This window comes from Thermobia domestica, chromosome 6, assembly GCF_964235325.1.
Source record: "Thermobia domestica chromosome 6, izTheDome1.hap1.1, whole genome shotgun sequence".
Classification (NCBI taxonomy): domain Eukaryota; kingdom Metazoa; phylum Arthropoda; class Insecta; order Zygentoma; family Lepismatidae; genus Thermobia; species Thermobia domestica.
The window spans coordinates 48,245,127-48,260,065 of NC_137459.1; the positions used below are offsets into that span (position 1 = coordinate 48,245,127).

The window sequence follows — 14,939 nt, forward strand, 5'->3', positions numbered from 1 at the left end:
TTTAGAAGAAAAGAAGTCATAAGTTTCTTTTATGCTAATATGTTTCTATTCAAGCGTCTTATTTAATTTGCTTGTGAGATTTCTATTTCATTGTTGTTCCAGAATAATTAAAAAAGAATGCATTTTATGTATTTTTGTGTTTCCTTTATTGCATCTAGGGAAAAAAAATCACATGCAGGGGTATCACAAAAGTTTGAAACGTACTTTAGTGTGCGACAAAGAAAAAAAAGGTTGACAAACGCTGCGCTAGTAGACACTTTCTAGTTTTAACATTGTCATGTAAAATAAGTCGAAATAAACAAATAACCTTTAAGTTAATTGAATCACAAAAAGTCATATAAATGAATTAAAAATAAAGGCAGAATCTTCTATATAAGCTCCAAAAACTACTAACAACACTGCTAATAATTAATTTGTAACAATTATGAAAAATTATCAATTCGAATCAAAAAGCTGATGATATAATATACAATACTGACATTAAAATATGAAGAAATAGGGAAGCTTAGTTTCTTTGTAGTTCATAGTTAACCTTCTACATAACTCTAATAAATTATCTCCAATAATAAGTAACTATTTAATATAAGTGGACATCATAATTGTAATACCAAAGCGTAGTTTTAATTCGAATCGAAATAAAATAGACGCTAATTTAATACTTTCAACACAATTACAATTTGTGCTAAGCATTATCAACCGATAATAATATTGTTATTACAGTAACCTATTTAATTAATATTTGTAAGTAATAATTGTAACAATAATATTAACTGAATTCTAAATTATTATATTTAAGGTAGTGTCTATGTGAACGGTAAACATTCTCGCTTTCGGCAACAATTAACACTAATAACATCCAGCCTTGAAATGAGTGATCGATAAGATATGTATACCGGCATGAAGTATGAAGAGTGCAGGGGAAATAGGGAGATGTCCATTTTTACTAATTTTTCAGGAAACGATTTTTAAAGTTCGAAATATTTTATTTCCTAAGCTACACGTGGGAAATGCTTCAAATTCAGTTTATAACTTCGTTGTTATATTGGAAACTGGTTTGCAAAATCTTATGCTCAACGTATAATATTGTTAGTAAAAGAATACAAAAAACTGACATGAAGTTCCTATGTACTGGGGAAAAAGGGGTTTATTGCAGGTAAAAGATAGGAGAAAAAGGTGATTGTTTCTTTATAAACTATAAACAATATTATAAAAAATAGATTGTTTTGTTCCTTTGTCGTTTTAATTCACCTTTTAGTCCGCTACTTCCTGCTTTGGTAGTTCCATATAGAAAGTGTAAGCATCTGGGCTGCAGAAGACCTTCAAAGTTTACAGATTCTGCCACTTTTCTTTCGAGATAGGCAACTTTTCTTTTAAAAAAGAGGAAGAGATATTGCAAAGCACACCGATAATTATCGTGTTGATCATATCATCCTCATCAAACTGTTTTCAACCGATTAAACCTAGTACCTTATTGTAAAACGAAAATTTTGGAAATAAGCTTTTATCCTCGAATTGGAATCAAGTATGGGAGAGTGGAGCAAGGAGAACAAGCAGGGTACAAACTTTCATTGACCTTGTTCACCTGATAGTCAACGTCGTATAAAGACTATCTGACATTGCTTACGGAAAGGTGCAGTTGCTTAAGTAAGTTTGGCGACATTAGAATGTCAAAAATCAGGTTGTGAGGGCAAGAGTGATATATTTTTAACTCATTTAGTATATAATAATTCATTGACTATATCTGTATTGCACGCATGTCAGTGACAGAACAGGATGGCATGAAAATCTAAATTTTGTCCTAAAGTGGACATCCCTCCTTTTTCCACTGTAGGTGATGACGATACCCCCTTCTTCCATTTTACAAGGACTTTTTAAACGGCTGTAGCAGGCTAACCGTAAACGTTTACCCCCTTTTTGACATATTGAATGAAACTACTCAGCGTGCTCTACAAGATGACATGAAAATCTAAATTTTGCCCAAAAAGTTGACATTTCTCCTTTTCCCCCTGGACTCTTCATATGTGAACATATATCAACTTCGAAAGTCGATAATTGAATAACATGTCATGTAAGGGGTAAAGAGAAGTAAGTAGAAGCAAGCTTGATCTAAGATATTTTCCTACCCTTCTTATACATTTTCTATTAAAAAAATAATTCTATCAGTTCGTAATTCGCAAAAGAGGCATAATATCCTGAACAACTTTGACTTCTATGTCCTGAAAAAAAAAAAAAGACATGAATTAACGAGTGACTATCCTTTATTGCTAGAAAATGGTCTATCGGAAGTCTTTCGAGATGCACGATGGAGCGTGGAAGCCAAACTATGACCAAGCAAACATAACAGAAGTTTGGGATGAGGTAGACGCTGTGGAGAGTGTGCTATTTGAAATCACTGTCAGAAGTTCAACATATATTAACGTGGTAAGGTTAAGTTGAACATAGGTTAGTTTAATTTAGATCCCTTAAAGGTTACATGAAATGAGGGTAGCAACTTTAAATTCGTTAACTTAATCTACTGTAAGATGAAATTTACACTTACATGAAGAATGAAGAAGAGAAACATCTATTAAAGTCATTATATTCATGTAAGTATAAACTTTATTTGAAAATAAATTTAAGGTCGTTACTCAAATGTGACTCTTTGAGACATGAGACATGAGCCATGAGGGTTTTTAAATGGGAAAATCACTATACTTGAAGGCAGTACAGTGCACACATAAAACAAATCTGCACGAAGATGGACGGTAAATCGTTGTTACACAAATTAGTTACTTATATATTCATTTACCATTTAAAATATAAAATTTGAGTCATAAATTATAAAGTTTATGCGGTAGAAAACTGAATTTGCACAAAAAAGAAGTGCTATCAAGCGGAAAATGAGGATCTATTACTCCAATTACCAGCCTTTGAATGATTTCTTTTAAAAATATATTATTGCATGCCTCGGAATGCGTGAACTAAGATCTACATCCAGAAGTTATCGTATATTATGTAATATCTTATCTACTATCGAAATTGTAAATGATTACCGTTCATGTAGTCACTGATAATTTTTAAATTCTAAATGAATATCACATTATAACTAACTAAAAATATATATGGAGGTGTTTTGTGAAGGCATTGTTTTCATTATGGTTTACATTAATTGTGAGGCTCATGGATGTAATTAAGAAAAAATAATATTTATATATTATTATAAATAAGCGCAACATAGCTTTCGGATGTAAGCCTCAGTGATGGAAAGCTGTGGTTAAAGATTGGTAAAAGAATTAGTAAAATGACTCAGGCGTAAACACAAAATGATCCCTCATTATTTTTACTGCAAACGAGAAGCAACATAAATAACTTAGAAGACAGTAAGAGTACGTGACAGTACGTTATTTAGCGTAATTCTTTTTATTTTTTATTACACACACACATATATATGTATGTTTCTTATACTAGCACAATGGATTGTAGGATAGAAACACACAAATAATATTTCTTATTATAAATAGTTAAGAAAATACATAAAGTTCTTATTGTTCAATTAGAAGCTCATGTAACAAATATTTAGTAGAATCACACGCTTTAAGAAAGCTATATCTCGCTTTCTTTTACTTATAACTGACACATATATGAGTATAAACAGAAATAAATTTGTTCACAACATCTTTATGCTACCATGGATATTTGATCCTAAGGAATAAGTACATATTCTTCTCCATACTAGTACATTCTCTCGTCCTCATTTAAACGATATTAATTACACTTACATTCAAAGAAATTCTGCAAACATTATCCAGTAACTGCCATTTAAAATAGTGAATGTGAGGGGAAAGAGGACTCGGGAATATCGGTCAATGGCTATGGCTCGGATTCTATTCTTTGAAACTGTTGCTGAGCGGGCTGAAGGAGCTGCCGGTTGCCTATCGTTTTGTCTCTGGGTCTCCTGAAATACATTAATTTAATTTAAAAATAGCCAAGTGTCAAATTAACATGTGTTAAAAAAAAGTTACTTTATATTTCGCACTATTTATGAAACATAATGTCAAATAGATAAGAGAAAGTTGGTAAATATCAGACATTTTGTTTTTAAATTGTCATTAATACGAATATATTTATGACAGTTTGTTTTTCTTTGTAAAAAGGTACATATTGAGTCTGTAAATTGAACAGATATTCTTTAAGAAATGTCTCACACATTTTTATGGAACACGTCAAACAAGGCAAACTGTTTTGTTTTTAATACTGAGAAACACGGAGGTGGGCTAGAGAAATACAATAATGTTTCACTCTTACCTACTATAATGGTTTGTCAATGAAAAAAAAAGTAGAACAATAGAATTGTAGAGATGTCAGGGAAATTGACTGCAACGCCGTAGTGGTAAATAATGGAACTACATTAGTTCGAATTTTCTGTCACGCATTCTATACTTCAGTTGTGAAGCTGAAATCAAACTGGTCGCAAAAAATTGATAATATTAAGTTAGCGAAAAGTTCGCATAAACAAAATACGATAGTACAATTGTTTCGCGAGTGTAAGAAAGGCAGCTATTTGTATCGTGCTAGATGCCAGTTATAAATTATATTGGGTGAGATTATTTTTTGAAATAAGTGGTTTAAGAGGTTGTTCGATGAATGTACGTTGTTCCTGAATTCATGTTAGAACATGCAGTCTAAGACAGCTTGTTTAGCCTCAATCAATTACTAGCCAATTAATTTGAACGGCATTAATTAATAAAGAAATCCTTTATGAGCAGAAACTTAATTTGAAATTATTTGTTCGATTGCTTATCTTTGAAGAAGTTACACTGTTGTTATTTGTTGCATTTTGAGAAAGGTTTATACAAATAGTATTATTTTGAATTGACTTTCTCATTTCACCTCAATAAAAGTTCCGAGTAAAAGAGTTGTAATATAGTCGCAATTTTGGAATATGAATTCTACATAATTTTTCTTGGGCCTAGTAGCTTTTTCTTGGGCTGCTAAAATTCTGTTGCTTATTTGCATCCCTGATATATACAGGGTGTTATATGAACTATACAAACAAACTGTAAGAGGTGATTCCTCACATCAAAATAAGAAAAAAGTTCATATGAACCTATTGCGAAAAGTGTAGTTTCAGACCATAGGCTGTTCAAAATCGCGAAAAAAAAAAAAAACAAATTTCAAAGGCCCTATTTCGAATTTGAGAAACCATTGAGTTACGGTCCTTATCAGCGTAAAGGAAGTCACGCAGACACAATCCAAAAATGTTGGGGGCTCGGTGGCTCAGTGATAGAGCGTTCACCTCCGGCACTTGGGGTCCCTAGTTTGATCCCAGCTCGCGCCATGTAGACTTTGTGGTGGTCAAACACCGTGCTCGTGGGTTTTCCCGGGGTTCTTTCTTCATTTCACTCATCTCTCATTATCACCGTCTCCTTTAGCCTAACCGGCATAATCGTGGGACGTAAAACTTAAAGATTTCATTTCATTTTTACAATCCAAAAATGCATGTTTCATTAATTATCAATGGGTGTGCAGAGTATTCCCTGCAGGGTGAAATTCCCAGACATGCCATCAACCGAATTTTGAGATATGGCTTTGTGATTGGTCCAAAGTATGCACGTGATAAGACTTGATAGCAGTGAACACGGAATCCTTTGGTGCGATGTCGGAAGTCTTAAGGACCGTCAACATCACGGTCTCTCGTACTCGGAAAAAAGCATGCTGCAATTTTTCTTTCAAGCTTATAAGTGAAGAGAATGTGAAATATACCGTGACGAAATACCCGCATCACACGTTATTCCTAACACAAAAGAACATGGAGCTGCCGGTTCCTAATACTTTCGACTTCCCTCCGAATCACTGGATACTGATTGTTGTCAAGGCTTACGTCATGCCTACTTTGGACCCTCCTTGAAATCAAGGTATTCTGAAAACTCTATTGAGAGCATATTTGAGAATTATACCACGTACAGAATTTCCTGCACACCCATTGAAAATTGATGAAATATGCATTTTTGGATTGTGTATGCATGACTTCTTTTACGCTGATAAGGACCACCATCCATAGTTTCTGGAACTCGAAATAGAGCCTGTTGAAATTTAGCTTTCTCGCGATTTTTGGACAGCCTTAACTCTGAAACTATGCACTTTACCCCATAGGTCCATATGGACTTTTTCTCTTATTTTGATGTGAGGAATCAGCTCTTACACTTTGTCGGTATAGTTAATTAACACAATATATATATATATATATATATATATATATATATATATATATATATATATATATATATATATATATATATAACTAAATGAGCTGACACAAATTATTGAGCACTTCCTGTAGGGCTGCAATTATTAAATTTGGCATGATTGTAGCTTTCCAGGAATGACCGAGAGGAACATTGCCAATAGTGAATATTTATAATTTTTAGGGGTCTAAAGAGCGAATGAAGAATTTCCCCGTTATTTAAATGGGCCATTTTTGATCTATAATCTCACGTTTTAGGTACTTAGAATTGGAATAAAAGCTTAAAATTGGGTATACTTGTACGTTTTTGTTAGCGTTACCTAAGTGAATCATTAGAAATAAAATTTTCCAACAGTAGAGTGGTTTTATGGGGAACTGAAAAATCTTTCCCATGCTATTTATATGGAACGTCTTCTACACCCCAAAATGTTTAGGCACTTCTGGCAGGATGAGAATGATGAAATCCGCATGATTGTAGCCTTTCAGGACTAACCGACAGGAAAATTGCCAAAAGTGAACATTATTTTTTTTTTAGGGGTCTAATGGGGTTGAAGGAATTCCCATGCTATTTAAATGGACGTTTTCTTGTGATACAAAATCTTATCTTTTAGATAGTTGAAATAGGAAAAGAAACGATAGAATTGAGGGTTCAAGAGGTGCGAGGCCGTAGGTCGAGCAAAGACAGTGTGTGGATGGGAAGCCTCCGGATGGGCAAATTCAGGAAATATGAAGAGCAAGTTCACGAATTTCACTGTTGGTGCTAAGGCCGATAGATAAGAAATGCGAGGCCGTAGGCAGAGCAAAGTCGAGGGTCTGGGGGCGGATTCCCTAGCATGGCAAAGGCTAGTTTATATATATATATATATGTATATATATATCTGTATAGACAACGACTAGTTTTAGCTTCTCATTTAATATTATTGAAAGGACATTTATGTGGAGGGGGATATTTTACTTCCTTGGCCAGTGACGTTGCGGTATTCGATTTTTAATGCTTAGCACATGTTACACCACCTAGGCATCAAGTAGAAAATTTTGCTCTGAGTACCAACCTAATAATTCTTGCAGCAACATTATTTATTAATTGCTACACAATAGATAAGTTAGAAATCTTTTTATTGTGACAAATATATTACTTTTCTTTGTTGGTTACGGTTACAGCCGAATCATACAACCCCTGTCCCGTTCAATGAAGGTATGACGATAAAATTAGTAACGTAACAATTTGTCACTCCCATGCCCATGCGGGGTGAACTTAAATGCCATTGAAAATGTGAGTATTCATCTCAGCGACCCCAAAAACACAATTGATTTGACAGTAAGATTAGCCGTTTTCGATTATTTCCCCATTTCGTCCCTTATGAAATCAACCCTCATTCTCATGGAGCTGGAGGTGAGTTTGGACTTAAATTGCGTTGAAAGCGTCACTATTCATCTAAGCAACCCCGAACCTATTGATGGAACACTAATATATGTTGTTCTTTCATTATTTTATATGTCATCTCTCTCCTCATGCCAGTTGGAGGATGAATTTGACATAAATGACACCAGGAGTGCCGCTATTGATCTCAGTGACCTGTAAAACTATGGATTGGACATTAGTATTGGTTGCTTTTAATTACTCTTGTATATCAACTCTTCACCTGTGTGTACTCTAATATCAAAGAGTGACAGTGACTCACTCATTTATTAAAAGTTGGACGTTAAACTAATAGTCGGGAGGCAGAATCAGGAAAAGTCTTCAAAATAAGGAGTTGGATCAACCCGAGAGAGTAAAAGCAACTGGTGGTCCTAAATCATCAAGTCTACTATCCTGATCATTTCTAAACCGCCGGTCGCTTAATACGAGCGGAAGGTTCCCTCGTACATCACCTCCCCCTCTAATAAAGCTAAACGTGGTTCGGATTCCAGATAATCAGTAGGTCCACGTCTCATATAACCTCCCTACTGAACGAGACGTTAAACTAAAACTAAACTAAAAAATCTACTGAAGCTAAAAAATGAGCATTTCTAATAAAAGGCCATATCACCGAAACGAATCAAGATATTAATTAATTTATTTTTCCGATTTTATCTGTAAAGTGTGTTTTACGATTTTGTCAATTCATACTTTGGAAACACCCAACGGTTTTTCGGAAAATTTAACACAAACATTAAAAACTGACATATTTTGTCCTTAATATTTTCTTTCTTGCTCTGTATATCCCCAATGAGTTGATATATAGAAAGAACATCCCTAATTAAATTTGTAGAGAATTAAATTATTTTTCCAACGATTCCAATATTGTTAGGTTCACTACCAGAAGTGGCCGTACAGCGAGGTAAGTTTGAAGGCAAGTGCGCTTTGATTCTAATGGTGATGCTTCGAATGGCACCACTGAATTTCAGCTCACGTCAGTCCAATAAAGGTTTTGTCCACGAATTGATGGTTTATTCGACCATTACAGTCCATTTTCTATTAAAAGAGAGAGAACATTTAGGCGAACAGCAAGTACTTACTGACTTATTCGGAGAAGTATTGAAGGTCGAGATTGTTCGCTTCACCAGCAGTGGAAATGTTTAATTGATTTGTCTGAAAACAAATCTAACCTCGCAGCATTTCATTCGTTAAAGCTGATTAGGTTTTGTAGGCAACATTGAAAGACGAACAGAACAGTTTATTATCACATCAGGTGGATTTACAGACTTACTTTACGTGGACTTATCACAGGGAGAAAATCTACCATTTCTGAAATCTAATCATGAATAGGCTGATACGAGAATAATACTTCACGCATACCACGATTCCACCTGCGGTTATAAGCAACTGCTCGTTGACTGCAAGGAGACCGATGTTCTTATTCTCCTTATGCATTTTTAAAACAATTAAGGCAGAAGAAATATGGATGTCTACTAGAACATCAATAAAATTACAATTTATTCCAATTCACACAATTGTGAATGAGCTCAACGATGAAATATGCCATTCCTTGCCAGCATTCCATGTATTTACTGGAAGCGACACCACCAGTCAGTTTGCAGGAATTGCAAAAAAGGAAGCATGGAATGTATATTATTTAAAAAAATCATACTTGCTAAGTAACTTAGGATCTGGTAATGTGGGAGATAAGACGATAGCACGTGTAGAAGAATTTGTGATGAATCTCTACACTGACTTACAAAACTTATAGATCAATGCTGTCTGTGTTGATATGGTCGGTCACTAAAACCCAGACCAACTTCCGCCAACGAAGGATGCTCTAATGCTCCACATCAAGTTAGCACACCTTCAAAACATACATTTGGCGGCACACGAGCGACTCGAATATTGACTTCCTTCAACCCGAATATTTTGTTTGGCGAACTACGAATGGAAAATTGGTGCCTAAATAGACCATTCAGGAATCTATGCCTAAAAGTTAACCAGAGTTAAGGTCTTGTACATGTAAACATATGTGAGACAGAAACAATTGCATATGTGTGCGGACTTTAGTAAAGTGCATTAGAACCTGTAGCTGTAATGGTAATAAGTGTAATAATTTACTTATAAACACTTATTTACGTACCAGAAAATGATTCATCTGAAGAAAATTCAAAATACTAAAGAATTATGTAATTTTGCAAATATTTTGAACAGATTTGATACGATAATGTAGAATATAATTATAGTACTGCTTGTTTCCAGTAATTAGTAAGTATTTAATGAAGTTCGATGTAATATTCTCTCTCACTTTGTACCACCCTAAATATTGCCCTATATCAATCACCAATCAAAGGGTGTTTGCCCTCACTTAATACATATTCACATATGTTCTTATATTACTTATATTTTCTGCTTTTTCATTATGATAAGATAAACATTTTAGTTAAATAAATAAGGAATTATTTTCAACAACCGGTGGAAATACCGCACACAAGTAGAGTTGAAAAATAGGAATCATCCTGAATATCAACTGAATGTACACTATAAAAGATATCTCTACTTATCTCAAAATTTTGTTATTGTGAACGCACGGTTGTATCAAGTGAGCGGAGATCTAAAAATGATCATGACAGTGCAGGAGATCTTGAAGCGAGAAGGGTGAGAACTTTTCTTTAAATATTGGGAAAAAATCAAATTTTATCTCGGAAACAAAGCCTTTATTGACTGACGTGAGCTGAAATTCAGTGGTGCCATTCGAAGCATCACCATTAGAATCAAAGCGCACTTGCCTTCAAATTTACCTCGCTGTACGGCCACTTCTGGAAGTAAACCTAACAATATTGGTACCGTTGGAAAAATAATTTAATTCTCTACAAATTTAATTAGGGATGTTCTTTCTATATATCAACTCATTGGGGATATACAGAGCAAGAAAGAAAATATTAAGGACAAAATATGTCAGTTTTTAATGTTTGTGTTAAATTTTCCGAAAAACCGTTGGGTGTTTCCAAAGTATGAATTGACAAAATCGTAAAGCACACCTTGCAGATAAAACCGGAAAGAGAGATTCATTACTATCTCGATTCGTTTCGGAGATATGGTCTTTTTTTTAGAAATGCTTATTTTTTAGCTTCAGTAGAGGGGGTTGTACGGGAGAACCTTCCGATCGTATTAAGCGAACGGCAGTCTAGAAATGATTAGAATAGTAGACTTGATGATTTAGGACCACCGGTTGTCTTTACTCTATCGGGTTGAATGAAATCTAATAGCCACGTGTTCTGCCTCCCGACTATAAAGAAAAGTGCTTATGATGCCGTTGCCTTTTATGATGCTTTAACAGATCAGTGTCTAACAGCTAAGATGTAGAGTGTTACTCAGTGACAAAACACTTACCCACACTGTGAGCTCAAATATTCTTTCAGATACAACAGATTCAGTTCTTTGCGTCTTTGGAGGTACGTCTGTCTGCGATTTTGGCAAATCCCCGTCTCCCAAAACGATGTTCACCAAACAATATTCCATTAAGGCTAGAAAAACAAATCTGTAAAGGATAATATTATATTAAACACTTTTCATCGAGAATCAATGTACAAGAGCTGGTTAAAAAGTAATGGCAACATTGTTATAAATCATACCTGACTTTATGCACAGATGAACACTTGTTACATTTCTTTAGTGAAATTGCCTCCCATCTCTTATTACCTTTTGTCACACCTGTGAAAGGAATCGTACAGCGTCAGCGGGTCAATTTTTGTCGATGTCCAGCAGGGACCGCTATATGGCACGGATGATGGCTCCTCATGTGTCGTAGTCCATCCCGAGAAGTGGTTTCTTCATTTTGACTAAAGAGATCATCACGAAGTCTCTGAAAACATTGTTGTGCATTGTGTCCACATGGTACTTCAATCTTGATCGAAGCACGTTGTTCCTCTTTCCCAAACATATTGTTATGTCACTTCCACTTTCGTTCTCTACTTTATGGCACTACTAGTTTTGACTCAATAATACAGTCGTTACCATTCCCCATACTTTATAGTCTCACATTCCGTTATCAGCTACAGAACTCTTGTAGTGCTGAGCCACAGTCCTGTGACGTGAGAACAGTGTTGCCAATACTTTTATCCAACTTACGTAGTTTTAAGCAAGAAATTAAAGCATGCACCCAAAAATTGGAGAAATATACAACAGAAAGGTTGTACCAGTTAAACAAATATTTGGAATAGATCTTTAGTTACGCTACCAAGGATTAGAAAATCCTTTGAGAATGTGTTCAACCACGCTCAATAATTAAAGGAAACGTAGGAGAAGAAATGGAAAGTTGAGAATTAGAAGTTTTAAGGAACTAAAATGCAAATGTTTCCAACATATTAAATATTAATGTATACAGTGATTTATACTATAGTACACTGAGAAGAAACTTCTCCTTATGTTCTCTGTTTTACTTGATGCAACAGACTTCAGAGATGGTGTAAACTGCCTCACCACTGATTCTTTCTCAAGTGAAATTCATTCCATCATTTCTCAATTTGTTTCTTGAGATCTTCGTCTATCTATGAACAACATTTCAAAGATGTGTATCTATTTAGTCAAGAGTGACTGACTCCCGTCGTATGAGTGACTAGTTTTCTGTTCACATCGTGGTGATATTGCTAACAAGGCACCTGGAAGCTGTTAATTAAGGAGATTTTTAGTGGATGAAATAAGATTCTGAAAGCAGAGCAAAGTCAGTTGTCACACTCGAGGAGATTGAACTAAAAGATGGTTGATAGTCATAATATAAGAATATGTGGAAGGTGATGAATTTAATTGCAATGCTGGGTGGATTAAATTTGAGAAAGAAAGTAATAGGAAGAACAAGAAAAACTGAATGGAAGTTGAAGATGATTTAACCACCAATAAGGAACGCTATTACTCAACTCGTCCGAAAAGACAAGTTAGAAAGTCATAAAGCGTAGGCTTGTGTATAAAAGAAAGACCAGAGAATGCTGAGAATCAACAAAATGTTGCTATCATTCGATATAGTAAGCAAGAAATAGCTGACTCTTTGCCATAATTAAATATTACATTTCAAAGCAACAGACTGTTGATTCATTCTACACATATGTACGTCCCGATATAATTCCAAAAACATTGTCGTTTGCAGTTGCTCTAAGATTATTTAGCAATTAAATACTGATTAGTTTGGTGTTTCGTCTTGTAGTAAAAATTAAATTATGTACTGCGATTTTGAAATCAAGCTTTATCACTTGAAGAACAAAAGGGATAGAAGAATTACTGTGATGCCAATATCAGGTATAGTCAAGGAGCGTTTTGGTTTAGTTGGTCACGAAGGGGGGTGGGTGGAGTTCTTGCCTCGGGCAATAACTAGCTTATTTGCGTTGCTGGTTGCCGATGATCTCTTCAAAACTCTTACTTCCAGTATGTTCTTCCAGTTTACATCTTTTGCATTACTCCCCCTTATTTTCGAATTTGTAGAATATAAGTTCTTTGGAGAGTTGCTTGAAGTTGAGGAAGTCAGTATGCTGTACTCGGGACGGACTCGGGCCTACAAAGTATTATATCACTTGGGGCCCGGCCCGGGCTAGGGCAGTAAATTTTTAAATTCACCATTTTTGTCAGGCCTTTCGGGCCTAACTTTGTAAATATACTGTACAACGACAGTTATTGGACAGTTGTATCTGGAGAACTTTTAAAGTACAACTACAAAATTAAACCTCTAATTGCTGTAAAAAAGATACAATTTTGGCTTAATTATTAAGTTTCTGTAATTCGGGCTTATTTCGGACTTATTTTATTATTACACGAGCTCAGACCGGGCTCGAGCCTAAATGCTAAAACATATTTCTGACTCGGGTCGGGCCTCACATTATAAATTCACGGGCCGGGCCCAGGCTAAAAATTTCGGCCTATGCAGACTTCTAACACACACAAATATAAAGTCGTTTGAGATACGACTATGTGTGAAGAATAAAAACTTACCTTAATTTTTCTTGCGAACTGTCATATCTCGAGTTACGGCAGTTTGAAAGAAATTTAATTCTCTCCAATTGAGATACGACAAACATCAAACTGCTTATTCCACAGTTATATTTAGCAATTTAGATACGGCTACTAAAGAGAATTATAAAGCTCCTAAAGGGGAATTCGGGGCTGGTGTTAACTCAAAAAGTGATTTTTTTTTAAAGATACGACACTTTGCAAACAAAGGGACGATATGTTGAAAATTTGATTGAGATCGAACGGGTGGTTCAAAAGTAATTAATTCACGAACGTAGTCACTTTCGTTTTTATATTTTAATTTTTGTATATCTCCTCTTCCACTACCTCCCCTACGTTGCTCCCTCAAAATGAAATGATAAAAATCATTCCAATTACGAACCTCATCTACATTGAAAATTTGATCAGGATCGGTGGTTCAAGAGTTATTAAGTTTTATTTATTTTTTCCAATCCCCCCCTCCTCCCCCTACCGTAAGTTGTACCGTCAAAGTAAATAGCTAAAAACACTCCCAGGTCAGAATCGCATCTACCTTGAAAATTTGATCGGGATCGGTCGGTCGGTTCAAGAGATTAAGAGTTACAAACATAGTCACTTTCAATTTTATAATATAGAATAAGATTTCTAACAGCAATTTAATTATTTCCGTCAATAAGAATACTCTGCAATGCTTACAAAGAGAGGAAGATAGTCTCTTTGAACCATGAACTACACAGATATGATTATAAATATAATGTAAATATCCATATTTGCAGTGTATAATATTTGTGAGTTAGTTACACTGAAGATTCGTGCACTGCGACTATGTTGTGTTAATTTTGAGTTGAATGATATTGCGTAGTTCACAAAACACTGTGGCTTGTCTGTGCAATAGGCCAGATGTTTGCAGTGCAAAATGGAAGAGCTCTCCGAATTTCAAAGGGTGCAATTGTAGCCACTGACGTGTCTGGTATATAAAATTTGGGGGGACATCAAAGAAAGTAATTTAAATGGTGCTACCTAGCCCAACCTACTTTCCTTTGATTCAATTTGTTATCTTTCTGCTTACCTTTACGGACCCCGTGAGACATATCAAGAATTCTGTTATAATCGTTTCACAGCCTGAATATTATATTCCAAATAAATATAATAATTATTATTATTTATATGTTATTCTGTTAGTAAATAAACTAAATTAGAATAAAATATTGAATATTTTGTACTTCAAAATATTGGGGGGATGCGTCTTCCTCGTCCCCCACCAGAGACGCCCATGATTGTAGGTACGCGATTAGGGGAAGAAAGTTTATACAAGAGTGCCAGTGTGTTAGATGTATC

At 34.9% G+C, this 14,939-nt stretch overlaps 1 protein-coding gene across 1 annotated transcript in view; it reads right to left on the reverse strand.

Annotated features, from left to right (window-relative positions):
• Nucleotides 1-3,606: 3,606 nt before the first annotated feature.
• Nucleotides 3,607-14,939, reverse strand: part of LOC145687660 (glycine receptor subunit alpha-2-like) — a 235,189-nt gene continuing 223,856 nt past the window's right edge. The window contains exons 10-11 of the mRNA XM_081761120.1: nt 11,019-11,166; nt 3,607-3,934 (exon numbers count right to left, since the gene is read on the reverse strand). Of these exons, the coding sequence (XP_081617246.1) occupies nt 3,761-3,934; nt 11,019-11,166 (322 nt within the window). The 3' untranslated portion in view covers nt 3,607-3,760. The remainder of the gene's footprint in view (nt 3,935-11,018; nt 11,167-14,939) is intronic.